Source organism: Rhinoraja longicauda, chromosome 30 (assembly GCF_053455715.1).
Source record: "Rhinoraja longicauda isolate Sanriku21f chromosome 30, sRhiLon1.1, whole genome shotgun sequence".
Lineage (NCBI taxonomy): Eukaryota > Metazoa > Chordata > Chondrichthyes > Rajiformes > Arhynchobatidae > Rhinoraja > Rhinoraja longicauda.
The window spans coordinates 28,298,545-28,324,202 of NC_135982.1; the positions used below are offsets into that span (position 1 = coordinate 28,298,545).

The 25,658-nt window shown below is 43.4% G+C and overlaps 1 protein-coding gene across 2 annotated transcripts in view; it reads right to left on the bottom strand.

Annotated features, from left to right (window-relative positions):
• Positions 1 to 2,829: 2,829 nt before the first annotated feature.
• The window catches only part of LOC144608192 (PR domain zinc finger protein 2-like), a 77,433-nt gene continuing 54,604 nt past the window's right edge, over positions 2,830 to 25,658 (bottom strand). Inside the window, exons 7-9 of one of the 2 annotated variants that reach the window (XM_078425728.1) lie at positions 17,866 to 17,919; positions 8,623 to 12,587; positions 2,830 to 4,416 (exon numbers count right to left, since the gene is read on the bottom strand). In XM_078425728.1, the coding sequence (XP_078281854.1) occupies positions 4,390 to 4,416; positions 8,623 to 12,587; positions 17,866 to 17,919 (4,046 nt within the window). In that variant the 3' untranslated portion in view covers positions 2,830 to 4,389. The remainder of the gene's footprint in view (positions 4,417 to 8,622; positions 12,588 to 17,865; positions 17,920 to 25,658) is intronic. The other variant, XM_078425729.1, reaches the window with a different exon arrangement.

Sequence of the window (25,658 nt, forward strand, 5' to 3'; positions counted from 1 at the left end):
AACGTACAAACTCTGTACAGACAGCACCTGTAGTGAGATTTAGATTTGGATTCAGATACAGCGCAGAAACAGGCCCTTCAGCCTACCGGGTCCGCGCCGCCCAGCGATCCCCGCACATTATCCTACACCCACTAGGGATAATTTAAAAAAAAACATTTGCCCAACCAATTAACCTATAAACCTGTACGTCTTTGGAATGTGGGAGGAAACCGAAGATATCGGAGAAAACCCACGCAGGTCACGGGGAGAACGTACAAACTCCGTACAGTACAGCACCCGTAGTCAGGATCGAACCTGAGTCTCCGGCGCTGCATTCGCTGTGAGGCAGCAACTCTACCGCTGCGCCAGAAGGAAGGCACCAGAACAGCATTTAAAAGACATGGATAGGTACATGGATGGGAAAGGTTTAGAAGGCTGAGGGCCAACCCTTAGGTTGGGTAAATGTGACGATCGTAGATCTTGGTTGGCATGGACATCCTACCCATTACAAAATCATATACAGTGATTAAACTAAGTGATGGGATGTAAGCCTCAAAACAAATCAGTGACCGATCCTGTACTTGGTGAACTGGTGGCCACAGCAATGTGTCGGCTAGATAAAACTCATTGTCATCTCAGCGTGGCGGTTGTAAGGGAAATAATAGTGAGGGATAACGACTAGTACATAGGGATTTGGATTGTGCTACTGTGGTGACACGGAACCACAGACAAAGCCTAAAGGTAGAGGCATGGAATGCAGCAGTGGTGACGCATAAGTTTCAGGAACTTTATTGATTATGTTATAGCGTGCACCAATCCCTGTAACAGAAAATTGAATCCAATGTCAACTGAGTTAGACTTGTGGACAATCATTTTATTCTGTAATCAAGACCTAGTTTGGTTGCCACGTCTTTCTGTAATCTCCATTCTGTAATCGCGACCTAGTTTTACAGTTTTTGTATAATTTTGACAGCTGAGAATGTCAAAGCTGTACCAAAGTCGGGCTCAGGGGATCAGCCTTGACTGGCCTGGTGTGCACCAGTTTATTTAAATTACCCGTTCCTTCGAACACCAACTCCACCCGGCCTTTCCTCTTGCGCCTACAGTGGCCAATAACTCAGTCTGTTAGGTGCACAGTTACCAAGAGGCGTGCTATTAAATAGTTCCCGTTAAAAGTAAAATTAATGAAGAGATTGTGTGCAGATCAATGAACTATTAAATGGCTCTGTACTGCTTTACTGTCATCTTTAATCACGCGTTCCTTTTCCTGTTGCATTAATAACATTTCAGTGCACTGCCAATGTTAAATCGAGGGGATTTTTCTTGAAAAACTGTCACATTTCTTACACTTGTCAGTATTACTTGTATATTTTCATATTATATTTATTTTCATATTTCAGATACAGCGCGGAAACAGGCCTTTTCGGCCCACCAAGTCCGCGCCGCCCAGCGATCCCCGCACACTAACACTATCCTACACCCACTAGGGACAATTTTTACATTTACCCAGTCAATTAACCTACATACCTGTACGTCTTTGGAGTGTGGGAGGAAAACAAAGATCTCGGAGAAAACCCACGCAGGTCACGGGGAGAACGTACAAACTCCTTACAGTACAGCACCCGTAGTCGGGATCGAACCCGAGTCTCCGGCGCTGCATTCGCTGTAAAGCAGCAACTCTACCGCTGCGCCACCGTGCAGACTTTCTAAGTGGAAATGTGAAGCCAAAACAAAGAGCATTACTGGCCTTAAAATGGGAGCTTACCTCCACTGCTTCACCATAATACCTGGTGGGGTTTCCGTCTGGTCCTCTGGATATTCCTTGGTGGGGCAGTATCAAATTATACATGGCGCAACTGTGCCACCTATTTCCCATGCTGACAGTTATTTACTGAGATTGTGGGCGAGCTGGATTAAGCGCATTATCCATTTGGGACATGGTGCCAGTTATTCTCACCCTCGTGTATCCCTGCCAAAGTTTGAAGTGCCAAGGATGGTAGAAAGATGGAGACCCGTCTGATGAAGGTTCTTGACATGAAATGTCACCCGTTCCTTCTATCCAGAGATGCTGCCTGTCCTGCTGAATTTCTTCAGCATTTTGTAGATGGTATCTGCAGAGCATGGAAGAATGTACCTACTCTTATCATCAGAGAAGGGTCATGTAGTTTCAATGCCACAAGCTTCACCTATCTTCCAATTAGACCAAGGCTGATCTGTGCCTCACGTACCAACTTGCATGTTTTCTCCCACTTACCCAACATCAGTTGATTTTTCTAAGCATCCAGTTTTTTTCAGAAGAGGAAGTTCATGGCTTTTGCTAAACCACACGTTTATTCATTGCATCATTTCATCGACTTCCTCTCTCCTGTTCACAATCTGTCACAACCCAAAGAACAAAACCTCTATTCCACCTCTTTATTCAGACTGGTTTCACAGTGGAACAGCTCCTCATGTTCCATTTGCGTAGCCTGCAGGCCAATGGTACCAAAGCATGAATGTTCCAATTCCAGGTAGCCCACCCCCCTGTGGGCTTTTCCAGTTTGTTCCAACACCAGATTCTAGTTTATCACCACTGTTATAACCAGATCTAAGTTTAGTTTAGTTTAGTGATACAGTGCAGAAACAAGCCCTTCAGCCCACTAAATCTGCGCCAACCAACAATCCCTGTACACTAACACGATCCTTCGCACTAGGGACAATTTACAATTAGACCAAGCCAATTAACCTACAAACCTGTACGTCTTTGGAGTGTGGGAGGAAACCAGACCACCTTAGAAAAACCCACAGTCACGGGGAGAACGTACAAACTCTGTACAGACTGCACCCGTAGTCAGAGTAAGAAAATAACTGCAGATGCTGGTACAAATCGAAGGTATTTATTTCACAAAATGCCTGGTGTAACTCAGCAGGTCAGGCAGCATCTCAGGAGAGAAGGAATGGGTGATGTTTCGGGTCGAGACCCTTCTTCAGACTGTACCCGTAGTCAGGATCGAAACTGGGTCTCTGGAAGTAGAGGCCTCTGGAACCTCTAGTTCCCATCTTTGAGAGAAAGTACTCAGAACACATGAAGGCAACACAGCGATAATCTGATTCCAGAAACGTTCTACACATTTATTCTCACAGCCCAAATGAAAATAAACCAGAAAAATTGAAAATTAACAATGCAATGAAGGAATCACAAACATCAGACACTGCTGCCTGAAAACACAATTTAAATAATTTTAAATATATCCTATGTTATTTAATTACTACAAACACTTCATACAATTTTTATTTCAACAAAGTCCCCACAAACAGTAACATAAAACAGGAATGGTTTTGAGAACGGGAGAGCTAAAGTGGCATGGACTTTGCAAAAGAAGTTGATTTACAAATTTCAATTTTAAAGAGGTAGATCAATTTTAAGTTGAGAACAGAAATGGATGTGTGTGAAAAATAGTATCTCTCCCCCCACCCCCCTCCCCACAACTTTCAAGTCAAAAATGTATCCATAAAATTTACAGTAGAAATTGAGAGAGTCTCTCGAGGTGAAGAGGCGACTTTCTCGGAGATGAAAGAGAGAAAGAAGTGTGGCGGTGGGGCAATAAAGTCAAACTAAACTCACCATTTAAAGCCCCCGAGATTAGAAAGGAGAACTGCAGCAGTGTTTCTGGGCATGGGACCTGGTGAAGACCATTTTGGTAGCAGCCCCGTGCAACACACACACACACACACACACACACACACACACACACATTCGGTCTGTTGTTTCTTGATACACTTACCATTCAAAATGGCATCTGAGCAATTTTACAGTGGGAAAGAGAACGAAGGAGAAGTCGGGTGCACAGAGACAGCCTTGCACGAACTTTCTCCCTTTCAACCATAACAGTATAAGTAATAAATCTTTTTAAATGGATATTCCCCCCCACCCCCTCCCCCCACCCCAAAAAAACATGAGAAACAACAGAGAGAACCGAATTTCAGGCCGGTCTGGTGACAACTGTCCCTGTTATTTCAATTAAAGGATACTTCTTAATGTAGATTCATAGTTCCATTAGTTGCTTAGGTGACCATGCAATGGGCCTGTGGCCGGGTAGTTTGTAATAAAAAAAATCTCAGATTCACAAAGTGCATGCCAAATATGGTCTCTTTTTCTTCCAGTCTTGTCCATAGGCTGCACGTTTACAAAATATCTTGGTGCTTCAACTTAGAGCTGAAGCATCTTTTTTTTTAATGTAATGCGTCCCGCCTGCCGAGCCTGGAGTCAGCTCACTGGAAGCCGGGCTGAAGCAAAGGTGACAGGTACACACGTCTCTGCTGCGTCCTCTGATCCAGCTCAACACAATTGCTTGGACCCAGTTGAGCAGCAAAACCGGGTTCAAAGTCTGAGCTTTAGGTCAGTCGAGGAAAGACAGAGCAACGAGGATGTTATCTCACCATCTTCAACGAAGAAACCTGAAAATTGGAAAAAAATAAATCTATATATTTACAGATGCTGGAATCTCGAACAAGACACAAAGCGCTGGAGGAACTCAGCGTGTCAGGAATGAACTCCCTCCATAGATGCTGCCTGACACGTTTCGGGTAGGGATCCTTCTTCAGTCTGAAGGGCCCTGACCTAAAATGCCACCTGTACATTCCCTCCCCAGGCGCTGCCCGACCTGTTGAGTTCCCCCAGCACTGTATTTGGTGCAAAAAACGTTTATAGCCTTAACTACTTGAACTTCTGGAGCAATGATAAACAATAGGTGCAGGATAGGCCATTCAGCCCTTCGAGCCAGCACCGCCATTCAATGTGATCACGGCTGATCATTCTCAATCAGTACCCCGTTCCTGCCTTCTCCCCATACCCCCTGACTCTGCTATCCTTAAGAGCTCTATCTAGCTCTCTCTTGAATGCATTCAGAGAATTGGCCTCCACTGCCCTCTGAGGCAGTGAATTCCACAGATTCACAACTCTCTGACTGAAAAAGTTTTTCCTCATCTCAGTTCTAAATGGCCTACCCCTTATTCTTAAACTGTGGCCCCTTGTTCTGGACTCCCCCAACATTGGGAACATGTTTCCTGCCTCTAACGTGTCCAACCCCTTAATAATCTTTTACGTTTCGATAAGATCCCCTCTCATCCTTCTAGGATCATAGATGTGGGAAATTGTCACTCTTTTAACGGTCTCTGTTAATTGTCCCTTCTATCCAAGGCAGATGCTGTCTGTTCCACAGAGTTCCTCCAGCACTGTGTTAACACATTCATGGCAAGTTTTCACATTTTTGTCAATTGTTCCTTCTTTCTACTTGGATCATCCATGAAAGCCTTTATTTGTGAAAAGCCTTGTAATTTATCGCCTCTTGTTCTAAGGGTTGAACTTAGCTCAAGAATAGATTCAGTTGGGAACACTAGGGGGCCTCAGTGACTCACAGAAACACCAACGTTCAGTTCAGTTTATTGTCGCGTGTATCGAGGTACAGTGAAAAGCCTGCAAAGTGCTGCGTGCTAAAACATAATATTTACTGCAAGATAAAGTCAAGTCATGCCCAATTAAAGAAAGTTTAATTAAATTTAAAAATTAGATTTAAAGGCTCCCTGTGGAAGTAACACATCTGCCAGGCCCTCCGATTAAACGCGGACGACTCTGCCTGGAGCTATCAGAATTTACTTGCATGATGACAGAAGTTCAGGACACAAGAGCAAACGGAGAAGGGCTGAAATTCAACTGCGGTCAAGCAGACTACTGCGCTGGACCTGTGCTCCCTGTGGTGATGGAATGTTGTCATCGGGCAGCTGAACTATCCTAGCACGACTAGAGAGCAGTGTTGAACTACCATCTACCTCATTGGTGACCCTCGGATTATCTTTGATTGGACTTTGCAGGCTTTACCTTGTCCTTGTCATGTATCCATACACTGTCAACGGATCAATTGTAATCATGTATTGTCTTTCTGATGACTGGTTAGCCCGCAACAAAAGCTTTTCAATGTACCTCGATACACGTAACAATAAACTGAACTAATGCCCGATTTCCCCATCATTAACCTGTAATAGGTTCCATTCTCAATTGGATGAAACTGTTGTTACCCGAAGCACAGGTGATTTTTTTCCTCCCCCCCCCCCAACTGAGTTGATTGAAACACATTTAAGTTTTCTAGTATTTTATCACTTTAAAAAATGTTTTTGCAGCTTTAAGGGTAGCTTTTAAGTATACTTTGAATGTTCAATACAATCTTTTGGGCAGTTGATAGGCCTGGGAAGCGGTTTTAACCCTTTCTTCGGGTTATTCAGGTGCAGGGCCGGTCAGTTCTGATTGTAATGGCTGCATGCAGGGGTTTATAAATCAATTGGGAGCCAGTTTCCCGATGCAAGATTGTTGCCAGAAACCTGCTCAGGTAACAAAGGTAATTTTGGCCAGAGAGCTCTCAAGATCACAACTGGTCTCTGAATCACGACTTATCAGTTTTCTCTCCTGAACAGAATGACACTGTTTTGTACTTCACAATGCAAACTTCTGAACCACAAGTGTGACTGATGATATATTGAGTAATGTGTTACTTTCAAATGGTTCATTTGTAGTGCATACCAGAACATTGAAAGAGTATTGTGTAAGAAGGAACTGCAAATGCCGGTTTAAACCGTAGACACAAAAAGCTGTAATTCAGCGGGTCAGTCAGCATCTCTGGAGAAAAGGAACGGGTGATGTTTCGAGTCGAGGTCCTTCTTCAGTCTGAAAAAGTCCTTATCTCCACAGATGCTGGCTGACCATTTTGAGTTACTCCAGCTTTTTGTATCTATCTTCCATTGAAAGAGAACATGGCTTTATATCCTCATGGCCTAAGAATTTAAGGCCATTTAAAACTGAGGTGAGAAAAAACTTTTTTTCACCCAGAGAGTTGTGAATCAGTGGAATTCTCTGCCACAGAAGGCAGTGGAGGTCAATTCACTGGATGTATTCATGAGAGAGTTAGATATAGTTCTTGGGGCTAACGGAATCAAGGGATATGGAGAAAAAGCAGGAACAGGGTACAGATTATGGATGATCAGCCATGATTACAATGAATGGTGGTGCTGGCTCGAAGGGCCAAATGGCCTCCTCCTGCACCTGTTTACTATGTTTCTATGACCACAAGGATATCTCAGAATCATTGCTTTACAAAGTGGTTAGGACTGAAGTTAAAGAAACAACTGTCATGGCAGAGTATTTAATAATTCAAAAATGAATATCATAGTTGCCTGATAAAAAAGGGAATTAAATTTCTTATTTAGCATTATTGGAGATGGAAGCATATTACATTTGAAAAGAAGAAGTGGGATATTGTGAAGTGTTGGGAAGTCAAACATTCTAATTAATTAGAGTTTTTTTTAATGTGTTTAAAATACGTGAATACAAACCAGGCTTGTTTTGGAATTTTTGACTTTTACATTTAAAAAAATCTCAACTTTGTTATATCTCATTGATCTTAACAACTAAATCGAAGGTATTTATTCACAAAATGCTGGAGTAACTCAGCAGGGCAGACAGCATCTCAGGAGAGAAGGAATGGGTGAAGAATGACTGAAGTCTGAAGAAGGGTCTCGACCCGAAACGTCACCCATTCCTTCTCTCCTGAGATGCTGCCTGACTGCTGAGTTACTCCAGCATTTTGTGAATAAATACCTTCGAATTGTACCAGCATCTGCAGTTATTTTCTTACACTTTAAGAACTAAATCCTTGTTTACTTCTGCTGTTCAGTATTTAATCTAATCATACTAATGCCTTTAAATAACCCTCATTTTCAAGCAATTACTTTTGTTTTGGAGCAACTTATGAAATCTGCTTTCGCCATCCTTTGTGATAACGTCATGCTCAGAACAATGCAGAGGAAACACCCACCCCCCCAGTCTTCCCTTTAGCTATTAGTACAATCATAACATTAGTGCTCCTTGTTACAGCCTCATTGACCTGTTTGAATTTTAAAAAAACACGAGGTTGATAAAATATTCATCAACCCCCATGCGACTTATTAACTCCAACAAAAATAATGCGAACCTCTCAGACCTCCAGTAGGGGGCGGCACGGTGGGGCAGCAGTAGATCACCAGAGACACGGGTATGATCCTGACCACGGAGTTTGCACGTCTCCCTCCCCCTCCCCCCCGTGACTTGCATGGGTTTCCTCTGGGCGCTCCCCATCACACTCCAAAGACGTACAGGTTTGTAGGTTAATTGGCAGGGGAAGAGAAAAAGACATTCTGGCCTTCCATCATAGTGAGGAGGTGACTGGAGGAGACTCACTGTGATGGATGATTCTTTTGTTTGGTGTTGGTTTATGATTGTATGTGTTATTGCACATTTTTATTGCTTATTTTTATTGGTCTTATTGTTGAACTGCGGGTGATTTTCCATTTCACTGCACATTTATGTGTATGTGACAAATAAATTGACTATTGACTATTAATATTGTAAATGATCCCTAGTGTGTGTGGGATAGTGCTAGTGTGCGGGGATCGCTGGTTGGCGCGGACTCGGTGGGCCGAGGGGCTGTATCTCTAAACTAAACTGAACTAGCATCCGAGTGAATCCGCTGCACGTCGATTCCACCTCTATCTCCACCCCAAGTGGTATAAAACAGCCACGTGCATTGCACAACAACTGGTCTAGTTTGTTGATCGAGTAAAACAACAGCAGTTTACCTGGATATCTTCTGCTGACGACCCCTGGTTTTCCTGGTCATCTTCCATCTCGCTCTCATTGCTGTCAGTGCCCACTGGAGCCCCACTCCGTGTCACGGCACCAGCTCGGATCTCCTTGGTCTTCCCCAGGTATCTCTCCGACCGTTTCTGCTTGACCACATTTGCTTTCCTCTGCCAAACGACTTTCTTGTTCTTCATTCGGAGATACAGCCGTGGCGAATTCATGCCGCTGGTGGTTGACGGCCGCTGCCTGGGGTTGGATTTTAACCGCTTTCCCTCTGTCGGTGATACTTTAGCTGACCGTACTGGACTTGCAGTCCTGGAGGCAATGGGTGAGGTGTTGGGCTTCTTTGATTTTACCAAAGGTATGGACTTCATGCGCTGCTGTAACTTTGGTGTTGAAGAAACAGACTCAGTTTGCAAAGGACCCAACATCCTCCCTCTCCTTTTGCCCAAGAGAACCGGCGTACTTTGCAACTTGATCTCAGTATCTGCAGTTCTCCTACGCTGGCCACTTCCCTTGTCACTGCTGGCCGGGGAATGAGAGCTAGACCCTTTGGCGGGTGGCGAGGCTGGCTTCTTGGGACAACTGTAGGTTACGTGTTTGTTCAGGCTTCCCAAGTAAGTGAACTCCTTGTCACAATAAGGGCAATTATGGCTTTCCGATCTCCTGCTTCTAAACATGGCTTTCTCTTTGGCAGATGACCTGTTCTTCTGCGATATCGCCTTCTGCACCAACTTGTTCCTTTTATTTTTCAGAACATTCATTTTGATCTTGTTCATGGTGACTTTTGACTTTGTCTCCGTTTCAAAGTTGAGACGTTTTGGCTGGCCCATTCTCCGGATGGTGTTCTGCTTGGCCGGCTCCGCGCCTATTTCCCCGTTCTTCCTCCATAGTTTCCTTTTCAGCGGGATGACATTCTTCTTTGGGGTGTAGCGCTTCTTGTCGCTGGCGGACGCACAGACCAAGATGTGTTTGTGAAGAGCGGGCATGTTGTCAAAGCTTTTGCCGCACTTTGTACAGTGGATGGCTGTGCTGAAGGTCTGGGGGATATTGTGTGTGGTAAAGTTCACAGCCGACGATACTGCGCTGTTTGAACTACGGTTGTGATATTGAAACGGAGGGGGCTTGAAGCTAGGGTAACGTTGATTGAGACCCATACGGACATCAGGGCTCTTTGGTTTTATCCCGGATGCCATCACCTTTATTGTGGTGTACAGCTCCTCTGTCAAGTCGCTGGAATCGTCGTCATCTTCCTCCCCCTCCTGTGGCCCAGGCTCCTGTGGCAGCGTGCTGGTCTCGCCGATGGACTGGCTGAGACAGCTGGTGGCCTTGCCTGGGTCGGTGAAGTTCTGGGGCCTCAACATTCCATTTTCCAGCTCGATGTGCGTGCACTGTTGGTCTGGATGCACGTCACTTTGATGATGCTGCAAGTTGCAAAGGAATGCAAACTCCTTTTTGCAGACGGAGCAGACAAAGATCTTGCCCACCCCGTGCAAGGACGAACGGTGCTTACACAAAGCCTCGGCCTCTTTGAACAGCTGCACACAAAACTCACACTTGAAAGGCCATTCCTCGGCATGAACCAACAAATGCTGGCCCAGATCCTTGATGGATAGGAACGGAGTTTCACAAACATTGCACTGGAAACTCTTGGTGAACGTTGGCTCAGGTTTTTCCTCGTGTTCAGTGGGCTGACAGCTTTCTGCATCTTCCTGGTCTTCAGCACAGTTTTTAATGAGCATTTCTGGAGGGGATTCTGGTTCGATGGAGGGCGGGTGGTTATTGCTCATTTCATGTTCGCTGTCCGAGTCTGGATAGCCTTCGTCTTTAACTTCTTCCTTAATGTTTATGCTGACCGGTGACAGAGCAGGAGTTATTGACTGTAGAACTTGGGTTATCGACTCTGGAAGGGGTGATGGCACCGAGAGGACTGGAGGAGGGGGAGAAGGAGCCGGTGTTGTTACAGGAGTCGGGGTTGCAATCGATGTTGGGGTTGAGGCAGGACTAGATGATACCTCCACCTCCAGGCATGGCTGAGGACTGTCCTCAGAGTCGTCTTTCATTGTGCCATTATACTCATTCAGCAGTACCTTTTCCAACACAGAGGTTGTTGGCTTCTTCTTCTTACTGCTGCATGAAACTTGAGCACCAACTACCCCCATTTCCTCCTTAACTTCATTTTCGTTGCATAACTTTTTATGCAGACTCAAATCTAAGATGGCTACTCCAGGCCCTTCCACTTCTGTTTTTATATCAGACTGCAGCTTAAAGCCACTGGACAGATCAAGGGGCTGGTGGGTGCAGAGATTAGCCAGAGGCCGGTTGCCTGCAAACTCTTTGGAGGTGGTTATTTTGCACATTTCAAGACTCATTGGACTGAGAGTATCATCTCGGCTGGAGAGGCTCCAGGCAGGCGAGCTGCTCTGGCTTTCGATTTTTGATGCTTTCAGTCCAGGCACACTTTCATTCCATATCCGTATAAAGTCAGAGTCCTTTCCCGTGCTGCTTAGTACAGGACTATGCTGTGGGGAATTTGGCGGTGAACTCGTTCTCCTCTTGAATCGGCCAAACCCCATTGGTGCTGCTGTTGACGTTGAGGGGCCGACTGACCCATCTGGGAAGAGGCCTGATCTGGGCGAGTTATTTTCTTGTATCTGGAGGAGCTGCTTAAGCTTGGAGGATAAGCTACACTTCTCCTGATGCCCACTCAAACTGCCAGAGGTCTGACCAGCGACAGGCTGACCACAAAATGGCGTGACAACCGGTGAGATGGATTCGACGCCAAGCTCAGTTTTCATCTTGGGGAACGGAGGGGGGCTGCTGGTTCGCCTTCTTTTTGGACCTTTCAAATCGCCGTCTTTCAGTTCATTCAGAAGAGAATGGGTGACTGGAAGTTGCGCTGTGGTCTTAAGATTCTGAGGCAATTCATCGGTCATGGGATATAGCACAGAAGGCAGCCCGAATGGATTCGTGCAAGCAGTGTCAACCTCTATCACCTCACAGTTGCTGGTACTGCTGTTTGACTCAATCTTTCCATCAATATAGTAGTTGAGGTTTTCAGAGATGTTACTGGAAACGTCCATGATGTACGCTTGGCACTCGTCAGTCTCCTCTTCTTCCTCATCTTCCTCGTCATCTTCAGTTTCTGTGCTGGTAACATGGAGCCCACCAGCAGCCCTCATTTGCTCGGACGTTGGATCGTGATCTTCTGCAGAAACCTTCCGCCTCACCCTGATGCCTTTGGCCAAGAGGTGGCGCTCATGGATCCGGCGCTGGTGCCGACGCAAGTTGGTGTAAGAACCAAAAGTCTTTTTGCACAGTTTGCATGGGTGTTGGATTTTTGGTTCACAACTCTTTAAGACAGAGTTGTCCATATTTTGGACTGACGTCTCCGAATCAGTTTTCTTATAATTTTCCAGAGCCGTTGGGCTTTCCAGTCTACTTGATGGATCAGAACTAATGTCAATCGCCGTCTTGTCAAAATCAAAATCATCCTTTTGGTGCTGACTGGACATGTTCACTCTCAGGGTGGGCTTCTTCTTGGGCCCAGCTTCGTGCCGCCGCTCGTGCCGCCTCATGTTGATGTGAGTGCCAAAGGCTTTGCCGCAATACCTGCACTTGAACGTGAATCCTTCTGTTGACACATGGATGTGCTGGTGACGCTCCAGACCTTGCTTCGTGGTAAATCTGCGCTCACAATTTTTGCAGGGAAACATGTGGGTCTCTTCAACGTCCTGCATCCCGTTCTGATCTCCCCTTGGTTTCTGCTTCAGAGACTTAACTGAAATTTTCTTCCGTGAGAGATTTTCAATAGAATTTTCTTCTGACATTGTCTCTGTCTCAAGGGACATCTGGAAGTCCTTTGGTTGAGGCAGGACCTTCTGTGAAACAATTCTGTGAACTACTATTCTCTGCTCTGTTGAATTGGCTTCGGAGACACAAGGTTCATGCTTCTGAAAACCTGATGAAGAGAGTACAATTACTACAGGCAAACTTAACATTGTTACACCAGCATTAATAAAATTTTCATCTTTCACCAATACTTACATTTCAATTCTAGCAACATTAATGAAAATCAGTTCAATAAACCAAGTACCAGATTAAATTTTCCACCTTAAAGTTGCAGATACCAAGTGGAAACTAAAATTTAGATGTTATACGCAGGACAAGCATAATTAATCCATTGATACTGTTTAAAACCAGAATAAGGGCAACTCAAATCTTTCCTTCAATTTAATTTAGCTCGCTTCCAATTGAGTCTAATCATAGGCAATTTGGAAAATCAAACCATTAACTTAATGGTTAAACTTATCAACATTATTAGGAAGCATGTGATGCTTATTTCCCAATACAGCATCTGTGTATGATCAATTTGAGATGATGCTCAAGGATCAAGGTACAAAGATGAAGTGCACTTCAGAAATGCTGCCTGACCCGCTGAGTTACTCTGGCACTGTGTGTAATTTGTAAGGATAATCACTTGTTATTTGTCTAATGGAGACCACCTTAACTTAATAGACCACAGCTTTCAATCAGATAGTTTAGTTTAGGAATACAGCGTGGAAACAGCCCTTCGGCCCATCTATTCTGCACCGACCTGCGATACCCGCACAATATATTCTGCACCGACCATATACCCGCCCATCTACTGCACCGACCTGCGATACCCGCACAATATTCTACACACACCAGGGGAAATTTACATTTATACCAAGTCAATTAACCTATAAACCTGTACGTCTTCAGTGTGGGAGGAAACCGAAGATGTTGGAGAAAACCCACACGGTCACGGGGAGAACGTACAAACTCCGTACAGACAGCACCCGTAGTCAGGAGCGAACCCGGGTCTCTGGCGCTGTGAGGCCGTAGCTCTATTGATCCGCCACCGTGAATGTAAAAGCATTTAACTTGGCAAGCAAAATACTTTTGAAGTGGCACTGCTAAACACTGATCATTATGTCTTGTAAATATTCAGCCCTGCACATGTTGTCCCAGCTACTGCTGCTGGCTTCACTTTGCTTGCTGAATTTACATATTGAGAAATGATGGAATCTTCTGAGTATTTCTTGTGTGCAGTGCCAGGAGACCGCAGGTAAAATAACTTTAGAGAGAACTTTTCAACCTCTGCAATTGGGGCAGCCATTTTGTATGCATTGATAAAGTCCAAAAATGAAAGGACTGTGTGTGTGTGTGTGGATAATTATAGGTAACAAAGACACACAAAACATCAACCTGAAAGGTATCATTAAGATCGACACAGAATGCTGGAGTAACTCAGCGAGTCGGGTTGCTGGAATAACCAGGAGTCATTAAGATTTCAGTAAATTCAAATTAATGTGGTATCCTAATTGAACCATAATTTTAGTGAAACAATTATATTGTCCATCTTTCCAACTTGGGGTGTTTAAGGATCAACATTTGGAGCTGTTGCTACTTTGGTCATTCATTAGAAGACTGATGAAGGGTCTCGACCCGAAACGTCACCCATTCCTTTTCTCCAGCGATGCTGCCTGATCTGCTGAGTAGCTCCAGCTTTTTTTGCCTGTCCAGCGCCACTAGAGTTGCTGCCTTACAACTAGAACTAGAGCTGCTGCCTTATAGCGCCCGAGGCTCGGGTTCGATCCTGACTACAGGTTCTATCTGTATGAATTTTCTCCGGGTGCTCCTGTTTCCTCCCACATTCCAGAGACGTGCAGATTTGTAGGTTAATTGGTTTCTATAGATTGACCCTTCTTTGTAGGATATCACTAGTGTACGAGTGATCGCTGGTCAGCGTAGACTTGGTGGGCCGAAGGGCCTGTTTCTACGCTGTCTCTCTAAAATAAACTTGAGCAAATAAAGTTGTGTTAGAGAACAGTCATTCTGCACGTAATTGCGAATCTCAACCTTCAGTTGGAAATTTGATCAATACTGCACTATTAAATATCCAGTAGATGAAAGAAATGTATTTAAAATATGCAGAACGAACTTCTTTCTTTGAACTAGCTAAATTGGTTCCGCTTACAACATGAAGTGTTCATGCAGCATTTCAGGCACAGAGTCCCTTTCTTACGATCTGAAGTTAATCAGCTGATTCAGATTGTAACGAGGAAGTAACCCTGATAGGAAAATAGATATTCGGAGCTCATGATGCAATCGTCAAAAAAAAAGATTAATAAATGTGCAAAGTCACAGCCTTTCTCATCACAAAACTGCAATACATTTTGAAACTGTGGCTGGTAGCTGGCAGGGTGGATAGCACTGGTGCCAACAAATGAAAGGCCAACCCCTCATGTCCAGCCTTGCGTTCTCCTTCCTGACTGAGGGTTGATGCCACCACTGAGTGAGGTTGGACAAGTTGTGACACGCACTCACTCCACAGGCTGGGAAGGACTGAAACATTCCGCTGCGGTACTTGCTATTTTTTTCTGTGCAGGAAAGAACTGCAGATGCTGGTTTAAATCGAAGGAAGGCACAAAATGCTGGAGTAACTCAGCGGGTCAGGCAGCATCCCCGGAGAGAAGGAATGGGTGACGTTTTGGGTCGAGACCCTTCTTCAGTCTGAAGTACTCGGGTCGAGACCCTTCTTCAGTCTGAAGAAGGGTCTCGACCTGAAACGTCACCCATTCCTTCTCTCCAGAGATGCTGCCTGTCTCGCCGAGTTTCTCTAGCATTTTGTGCCTGCTATTCTTTTCTATCCAGTTACAGCGAGTAAAAAACATTAGGACCTTAGGGGCAGCATGATGGCGCAGCGGTAGAGCTGCTGCCTTACAACGCCAGAGACCCAGGTTTGATCCTGACTACGAATGCTGTCTGTACGGAGTTTGTACGTTCTCCTCGTGGTTTTTTCCCAGGTGCTCCAGTTTCCTCCCACTCCAAAGACGTACAGGTTTGTAGGTTAATTGGTTTCTGTAAAATTGTAAATTGTCCCTAGTGTGTGTAGGATAGTGCGAGTGTATGTGCTAGTGTCGGCAACTCCTGTACGGAGGGTCAAAGGAACCCAGGGCGCCTAAAGAAATGGTTCAAAGACTGTATCAAGGATCACCTCCAGCATGCAGGCCTAGCCCCAAAAGAACTGGAAACCCGTGCCAGTGCCAGGACTGGGAAGGTGGTCAGCAGTTTCTAAGATAATCGGCAAAGCCGACTGGTTAGTGCCAGAGACAGGAGGAAGGCTGCAGCCCTAAATCCCCCCACCCACAGCGGCCTTCATGTGCCCCCACTGCTCCCCCGTGTGTGGCTCGCGCATCGCACCTGTGAGCCACACTCGACCCCACAAGACACGAGACTGTACAACCATACTGTCGTCCTCTTCGACGGATCACCACCGTGGGTGATCGCTGGTCGGCCGGCGCGGGCTCGGTGGGCCAAAGGACTGTTTTCCCGTGTTGTATCTCTAAACTAAACTAAAAACCAAAAATATCATGTGTAGACATAGAGCGAGCACTGGGTCAGTCTAGTAGAATGTGTTTCCGCATGTGGCAAACACAAGCTGTCCAAGCCTACACACTGAACATCTGTGAAATTAAGTTCCAGATGCAGTTTATTAGAAACAGTTCCCTATCAATTCACCGGTTAAAAACAAATACCTCAGGAAAGGGAAGCGGGGGGAGGACAAAAAGAAATGTTTACCATCGTGTAATGCTCGACAATTGAAACTGGGTGGAAAATAATGAACACTTTGTGGTACATCCCGTTCTTAGCTGGTACCATATAATATCATTTCTCTAAACAGTAACTGATTGCAGGCACACCCATTCTCAAAGACCATTATAGCCGGTGTTACTCAACCTCTGCATTTTCCAATAACTGCAGCGCTGAGACTGTAAAGGAAGTGACAATGCAGCAATTGGACACCAAGTTCTTGCAAAACAAAGACACTTTTCAGATGCATATAACTGAAAAGCAATTCATCTCACAGTTTACCTTTGACCATTTGAACTAATAAGTGAACCAATAACCAATCCAGATTAGTTAGTGATCTTAACTACAGAGGCAAAGGTCACTTCGATGCCATTACTCTACAATTTAATACTCTACCCCACCACCACACACATGCAAACACTTCAAAGCACTTTAGGATTTGCATGCGGTAAACGAGAAAGACATTAATGAAAGACATTAGATCATTGGAATCTAGAAATCATTTTTGTATGTGGCAATGACATTGCCTGTTCCAAAGCATTCTTTGTAATTGTTTGCCCACTTAATGTTAAATTAATTTTACAACATCTTCCCCAAAGGCCACTGGCAAGGAAGGATTTTGTATTTCAATAACTCTCTGATATCCCCTCCCCCCTCCCCCCCCCCCCCCAAACTCCCCTTTATTCTCTCTGCAGGGGCCCCTTCTCCATGTGTTCACCCCTTCAATTCAATTGATGGAGATTATTTTTTCACAATTTACTTTCTAAATTGCTGCCATAACTTTGGGGAGCTCCGTTTGCTCTCCAATCCACAAATTAATTCATCTTTAAAATATATCTTGTGGCTCCAGTGGTGTTCACATTCCTCTGAAAGTTTGTGCTCAGAATTGAAACTAACATTCTGGCTGAGGCTGAGGCAGAGTTTAATTGAGGGTCATGAACCACTTGCTCGTGTTTGAACTCCATGCTCCCATTAGTAAAGCCAATATATCCATGAGCTTTTTAAATAGCCTTCACAACTCTTTCTCCCACCAAGCTTTGTATACATACATCCCAAAGCTCTGTTTCCCCCTTTTAAACCTGTGATATTGAGTTCTCTCAACTCTCCTTATTCCTTTCATCAAAATACATCATTTCATGCACAGCATCTCGGTACATTTTACCAGCCTGATTCCTCTGAAGTTTATCAACATTCTCATTTAGCACATACTTGTAGAAGGTAAACGAGAACACCAAGGACTAAATCATTGCTAACTGTGACCTTCGCTGTGATCAGAAAACATACCTACACTAACTACTTGCCTGAAGAAAGGCCACAAGGGCAGAGCACCATGTGGACATTGGTACAGCGATATACCTTGCACTAAAGTTGTACCTGTGGATGGCTTGATTGTATTCATGTACAGTCTTTTCTTTGGATAGCACACAAACAAAAGCTTTTCACTGTACACATGGAAATAATAAACTAAACGTATATCATTGGCACCTGTACAGCACGTCCAAACAATGATGAATAAAGGGAAGATGGTAGAAAATTAAGGAACACATACATTTCACACATACATTTCACTCTCTCCCTTAACTATGATAGAACAACATTAGCAACAACTTTGGATTTACCTTGCTCAAGTCCTTCCTCAATTTCAAATTTCTGCCGTCGTAATTTCTTCCTCCCTGAAAGTACAATTATTAAAATCAGGAAATAAATCAAGAGATTCTTATCACCCACTGATTCATACCGGCATTCTAAAGTAGAGTTATCAGTAAAAAAGAGATAGTGGTTGATGCAGTTAACTCCAGAGGGGAAAAAACCCAAACCTTGTTATCTTAACCAGTACTCTTGATATTCCTTATTTCGATCAGTTTAGTTTGGAGATACAGCGTGGAAAACTGGCCCTTCGGCCCACCGAGTCCACACCGACCCCCACACATTAACACTATCCTACACACACTAGGGACAATTTACACATACACCAAGCCAATTAATCGACAAACCTTTGGAGTGTGGGAGGGAACGGAAGATCTCGGAGCAAACCCACGCAAGTCACGGGGAGAACGTGCAAACTCCGTACAGACAGCACCCGCTGTCAGGATGGAACCCGGGTCTCTGGTGCTGCGAGCGCTGAAGGCAGCAACTCTACCGCTGCACCACCGTGGACACCCAAAATATGAATCAAAAGGGACCCTCCTCCCTATACGTTCCTAAACAGTCAAAACAGTGGTCTATCTTTCTGCAATTGGCCTGCGGGCTGTGAACCACACTGCTTTCACTTGTATTTCGCAGAATCTGTTTTTCCAATTCATGGTCCACCCAGGGTTTCGGTAGAGGAAGACTCGGGCTGGCTTTTGTCACAGTCCCCATGCACTCCTACTGATTAGCTCATAGGTTCTAGGAGCAGGATACACCATAGAAAGTATCATATCTGAAGAAGGGTCTCGACTTGAAACGTCACCCATTCCTTCTCTCCAGAGATGCTGCCTGACCCGCTGAGTTACTCCAGCATTTTGAGTCTTTCGTGGATGATTGACAGCTTGGTATGGCTCTGTCCAAGACTTTGCAGAGTGTTGTGAACGCAGGCCAGACCATCACGTAAATCAGCCTCTCTCCATCAGATAGAAGACACAAAACCTTGAAAGCACGTTTCATCAGATTCAACAACATCATCTTCCGTGCTGTTAACAGACTCTAAAACCGACCTTTTGTATGATAAGGATTCCTAATCTGCCAATGTACCTTGGTGCAATCTTTGCACAATATACTGCTACAGCGATGGCAGATCAAATGAAGGGCACTGTTTATTTTTTCTTTTGCACTAATGTACTCGTGCAAGGCACGATCTGCCTGGATTGCGTGCAAAATAAAGATTTTCACTGTACCTCAGTACAAGTGTCAGTAACAATAAACTAATGCCAACATTTGCAATTTGCTGCCATTAAAGCCGCGCAAGTGGAACACTAGATTGTTTTAAGAAAAAGCCATCAATCTGATTGAATCACAATCATACTTTAATAATAATAATAATAATCCATTTATTTTATATAGCGCCTTATCACATGCTCAAAGCGCTTTACAAAAACAATTAACATAGAAACAAACAGACAAACTATCCTGACGGAAAAGCGGCGAATACTCAACGCCAGCGTCCTCTCACGTCAGGGTCCGGCAGTAGACATTAAAAAGCACAAGACACACAGATATAATTTTTTAGCCAAATATGTTTTGCAACAGACAAGGAATTTCATTTGCCATACAGTCATAACAATACAAAGCAACAGGACACACAAAATGCATTTTAACATGAACATCCACCACAGTGACTCCTCCGCATTCCTCTCTGTGATGGAAAGTGAAAAGAAAGTTCAATCTCTCCCTTCTTTGTCCTCCAGCGAATGAGCTAGATGTCAATGATGTTATGGGAATCATACTGCAAAAGCACACTGCAAGTTGGAGCACAACTCATTAGTACAGTGATGATTGGGATTTGTGATACGAACATAGAAACATAGAAAATAGGTGGAGTAGGCCATTCGGCCCTTCGAGCCTGCACCGCCATTCAATATGATCATGGCTGATCATCCAACTCAGTAACCTGTACCTGCCTTCTCTCCATACCCCCTGATCCCTTTAGCCACAAGGGCCACATCTATCTCCCTCTTAAAAATAGCCAATGAACTGGCCTCAACTACCTTCTGTGGCAGAGAATTCCACAGACTCACCACTCTCTGTGTGAAGAAATGTTTTCTCATCTCGGTCCTAAAAGACTTCCCCCTTATCCTTAAGCTTATCCTTATCCTTCCCCTGGTTCTGGACTTCCCCAACATCGGGAACAATCTTCCCGCATCTAGCCTCTCCAACCCCTTAAGAATTTCATATGTTTCTATAAGATCCCCCCTCAGTCTTCTAAATTCCAGCGAGTATAAGCCTAGTCTATCCAGTCTTTCTTCATATGAACCTGCCAGCACAACAGCTTACACACTGAGTATTTATACTGTGATGGCTCAGTGTCCCACCAAGTCTTGAGAGGCTTCTACACTATTAGATAAATCAATTTTTTCCCAAGCTCACCGTCTTTAAACTGACAAACGTCAGATCAACATGAACTGTTCCATTCTTGTGAAAATCAGAATCAAAAGATTTTCAACGCTGTAAAAATGGTCATAAATTTGATCAACCAATATCAACTCCCCTAAAACACTTTTATTTTAATCTCCTTGAACTTATTTTCATGTCAGATTTCATCCTGTTTTCAACACCAATCCCTGCGGCAGTTTCGTTTCACAAAACTAGCAGCCCCAAGATACCCTTTTCAAGTGGTGTGTTGTATTATATTTAAAGCAGTAGTGGAAGTAGTGCCACAGTATTTGGCTTTGAAAGCACAGTCTAGGGCAACTTCATTCTCAGTTTTCAGCTGGGAACGTTGTCTTCCCTCGTTGGGCTTTCGATTAAGATTGAACTAGTCTGGAAACTCAGTGACTCCCGTGAGATGAGGAGCGCATTACGCCTCACTGCCCCACTCTAATGTGGAGCCGGCAAGTTTGGAAAAGATTGTCATCATCTGGTAAGTGGCGATGCCCTCCTTGCCTATCACCATCCATCGGGGTCCTTCTCCTGACAAAATGTCTGGAGCACAATCTGATATAACCTCAATCTGTTTCATCAGATACATAAGCATCTCTAGATCCAGACCCTGGCAACTATTAGAACAAGTGGGTTAAGGTTCAGGTGAGGTTGGTCAAACTGGAGTTGTTTTCTCAGGAGTGTCAGAGGCCCAGGACATACCAGATCGACGATCTACTTTGTTCTAAGCCATGCAAAGCAGAAAGTTCAAACTTCTCTAGTCACATAAAAGGAACACTGATTAAAAGAAAATTCTAAGAAATACTAATTTTAATTAAAATCGCAACGTTCAAGAAACATTAAGACAGGTGCATGGTTAGGATTAGAGGGACATAGGCCAAACGCAGGCAGGTGGACTAATGTAGATGGGACTTGTTGGTTGGTGTGGGCAAGTTGGGCCAAAGGACCGGTTTCCACACTGTATCACTCTATGACTAATAACAAGAGACCATTCTATTATTCTGTCAATCACTACCATTCTTTTTTTTAATTTAAGGACACCACTTCTGTTCTCATTATTTTATATTCATCATCTTCATGTGGGTGGATTAATATAATTTGCTTTCCCTCAAGCTAGCACCTACAAAAGCTGTTCCAAATGGTGCCTTTCATAAACACCTGTCAAAATGTGTCTGTTACAGTTTGAACTAATTTTAAATTTGCAACCCATTTCACTTTCAATATAACTGCACTGACTTTTTTTAAATGAAAATGCAACTTAAACGTTCATTGGAGCACAGTACAATGGAACATGATTAATAACAATCATCAAATGTTACCGAAGTGTAATGGCTGACATTTGAAGCATGATTAAACCGTACTGCTTTGACAGCAAACAGCACTAAAAATCTAGACACATGCCCAGCTACACCAGGAGTGCCACGATGTTAGCACAACACCTTTTGGAATTGATGCAAAAATCAGGAATGCCTGCACTCAGAAAGAATACAACATTCAATGGCGATATCCATTAGAGAAGTTTGTTTTTAATGACATTTCACCGCTTTTTCAGTAGTGTAATATCAAGTCATGTCATGTGCAATGACATTTTTAAAAATCAGACTGTTTAGAATATCAAAGCAGAAAATGGTGTGAATATTCAGAGGTATCTGGCTAGAACAACAATAAGATGCCCGGATTGGTGGTTGTAAGATTGAATAGCTTTAGGTTATTAATTAAATACATCTTACAAGAAGCTTGTCAATTGGGAACAGAGAGACAGATGCTGGAATCCGGAGCAACAAGCAATCAGCTGAAGAAACTTGGTGAGCCGGGCAGCATCTGAACTGATGCACGATTTTCACTGTAACATTGACAATTCTCAAGTTATCAGTGCTGATTTGTCTTACTCACAGAAGGTCATCTCCATTTTTGCACTGACAACATCCATCTATCACACAGAACATTAACGTAATTGATAAAAAGTCCGTAGCCAATGCAAAAATAGTTCTGTTGACTGTAAAATAGGAAATTCCCATGCCCATTTCCTGTCAAGTTTCAACAATTCATTCAAAATGGAAATGTCAAAATAGGTACATATATTAAAAAAACCCAGCTAGGAATGTATCTTGCCAGTAAAACTTAACACAATATTATGCTGACATGGCTAAAAGCTGTATCGAGCTTAGGACCGGGTATACACTTCTAGCCAGTGCATCACAAATGTATTTTCATAAACCCAATCTTTGCTGCGAGAAATCAAATAAAAATGTTATGGTGGGATGTTTATATTTTAAAAAAATCACAATTTAACCTACAGATGCAATGTGATACAGAGACAGCTGGCATTGAAAGAGGATGGGAGTGCATTGGGTGAACAGCCACTCACACCAACCCTAAAGCAATAATTGTCTGGATTATTCTCTGCATATTTCTACCTCTTCCCAATGGAAATGTAACCATCTTGTTTGATGTATTTATAACCAGTTCATGGATGGAAAAGGTTTGGAAGGGTATGGGCCAAACGCAGGTAGGTGGGACCAGTAGAGATGAGGCATATTGGGTTGGCATGGGCACGTTGGGCCGAAGGGCCAATTGCCATGCTGTATGTCTTTAAATAATGGATAAACTGCTGAAATGAAATTGACAATGGTGAAGGCTTCAAAAGATTTCTGTCAAATATGGTGCAAACCAATGAGCTCTGATCTCACAAAATGATCCGTTTTGCAAGAGAAACCTAAATATATATTTTAATTCATTTAATAAATCAACAAAAAATACTCCAGATAGATACCTGGATTTCATACAGTAGTCAAGCTATCTGGAGAATCTAGTTTTACTTAAATGTCGGCTCTTTTGAAATTGCTCATGTAGTTTAGAATTTAGTTTAGAACACTGGAATTTAGAAGGATGAGAGGGGATCTTATCGAGACGTATAAGATTATTAAGGGGTTGGACACATTAGAGGCAGGAAACATGTTCCCAATGTTGGGGGAGTCCAGAACAAGTTTAAGAATAAGAGGTAGGCCATGGGGGAGTCCAGAACACAGTTTAAGAATAAGAGGTAGGCCATTTAGAACTGAGATAAGGAAAAACTTTTTCAGTCAGAGAGTTGTAAATCTGTGGAATTCTCTGCCTCAGAAGGCAGTGGAGGCAAATTCTCTGAATGCATTCAAGAGAGAGCTAGATAGAGCTCTTAAGGATAGCGGAGTCAGGGGGTATGGGGAGAAGGCAGGAACGGGGTACTGATTGAGAATGATCAGCCATGATCACATTGAATGGCGGTGCTGGCTCGAAGGGCCGAATGGCCGCCTCCTGCACCTATGGGCTATATAGTTTAGCCGTTGGCATAGTGATGTTCCAGCTGTTCACAATGCGGCCACAATGTGCTCCTTTACAAACCATATATCAGTGATCTTGGTTTTAGGGAGCAGACCAAGCACATGGCTTCCTTCAATCTGCAAAAAACTACTGATATCAAATAACACTGTGACACAATTATACTGCGTGATTGCAATATCTTTCATTTTTTAAGATCTAGTTATTTCTGTCTAATCGTACAGATAGACCTTTGCACAACCAAGGACACAGTAAGGTAGTAAATATGGAGAAAAGGAATAGGTGATGTTTCGAGTTGAGACCCATGTGAGACTGTTTCGGGTCAAGACCCTTTTTCAGGGTCAGGGGAAAGGTGAACGAGAGATATATAGACAGTACTTAGGACAAATGACGTGACGATATGTAAAAAGCAACAATAATCAAGGAAAGGTGGAGCCCACAACAGTCCATTGCTGGCCGTGGGGTAGGTGATAACGAATTATACAGAGTGGAACTCAACAGGATGTCAGTAAAACTAATACCTCGACTAGGGTGGGGGAGGGATGGGAAGAGAGGGGTTATTTGAAGTTAGAGAAATCAATATTTATACCGCTGGGTTGTATAAGTAAGGAAGGCAAGTATTTAATTAAGTACAACTAAGAAGCAATTAAACTTGACATGGGTTCAAGTAAATGGAAACACACTTTAGCAGTGGAAACTATTTTGAAGTTCTGTGCTTCTGCAGTTGATATCAGCTGGGCAGTTACAGAATGCAGCATTTCTTTTTTATAAAGCAAAATGCTGCAGATGGAAAATATGAAGTTAACATTTTAGGTCAATGACCTTTTTTACCTGAAATGTTGACTTCATTTTTTTCCCCCTTCACATAACTGGTCAGGCAGCACGAGTATTTGTAGACTTTTCTGTTTCAGATTATTGATTAACAACATCTTTGAGTTGAAGTTAATCAGAGGCTCAGAAGGCAATTTATTCCGTAAATATCATCTCAACGAACAGAGGAAAACAGACACCAAATCAACTTCTTCCAAAGGAGGCAGGATCATTACACCAATAAAAAAAATTAGTTACCTCTCAATGTGATCAATTAAAAATTAGTTGCCTCCAGCAGTCATCAAAGCTTGATTTGGTAATTCCCCTATCACCTCTATTCTGACTGTTAGTGAATCAGGATAGCCAGTTTGTTTACTGCGTGGCAGAATGTAAAGCTAGCCATCATTTTTAGTTACAAATTTGCTGTTTAATTACCTTGATATCAAAAGACCTGGAGGTCGACAAGGTCTTAGTCCGCAGCACTATCCAGAAATGTTGGGAGCGAGCGAGCAAGAACGCATGAAGATAAAGCGACAAAAATGTGGCTGCTTCCACCTTGCACCCGTCAGGCAATTGGTACACATTGTCTAAGCGTGGGCATCAAGTGTCCATTTATGGTTATAGGGTGTAAAAGAGTTGCTAGTTACAGAAATGATAGCATGATAATAAAACTCAATGAATTTCTGTGGCGTTTCCAAGGTTCAGACGCAAATGAGTGTTACCTTCTGTTTCACTGCCAGTAATTGATGAATAGAATCCAACTAGGAAGAATAAAACATTCTGTTTCAATTTGGAATTGCAAAAACATTGCATCCATTGTGATTCTGTTCATGTATACAAAATGACAAAAAAAAGCTATCTTTCCTCAAAGAATTATGTAACACGCTATTCCATGTGTGTTATGTGGGGTGAAATAGGTGGGAGGCTGTTTGAACACAATACAAAAAAAACCTTCTGGACCAGAAAAGACACCATAAAACACTGGCCGACTTCTCCTTGCTGCAATATTTCACTGGCAGTTTTGGCGCGGTGCATGCCTTGCAAGAATGGTCTTCGGTTAACTGCAGCACAAGCTTGCAATAATTTAAAAAACAAAGTCTGTGATAGAGGTCAAACTCTTTTTTTAAAAAAGTTAAAACGACACCGGATTGCTACTATTCAGAAATGTAATGTGACCCAAACTAGTATTTTAATTGTTCACCAACGT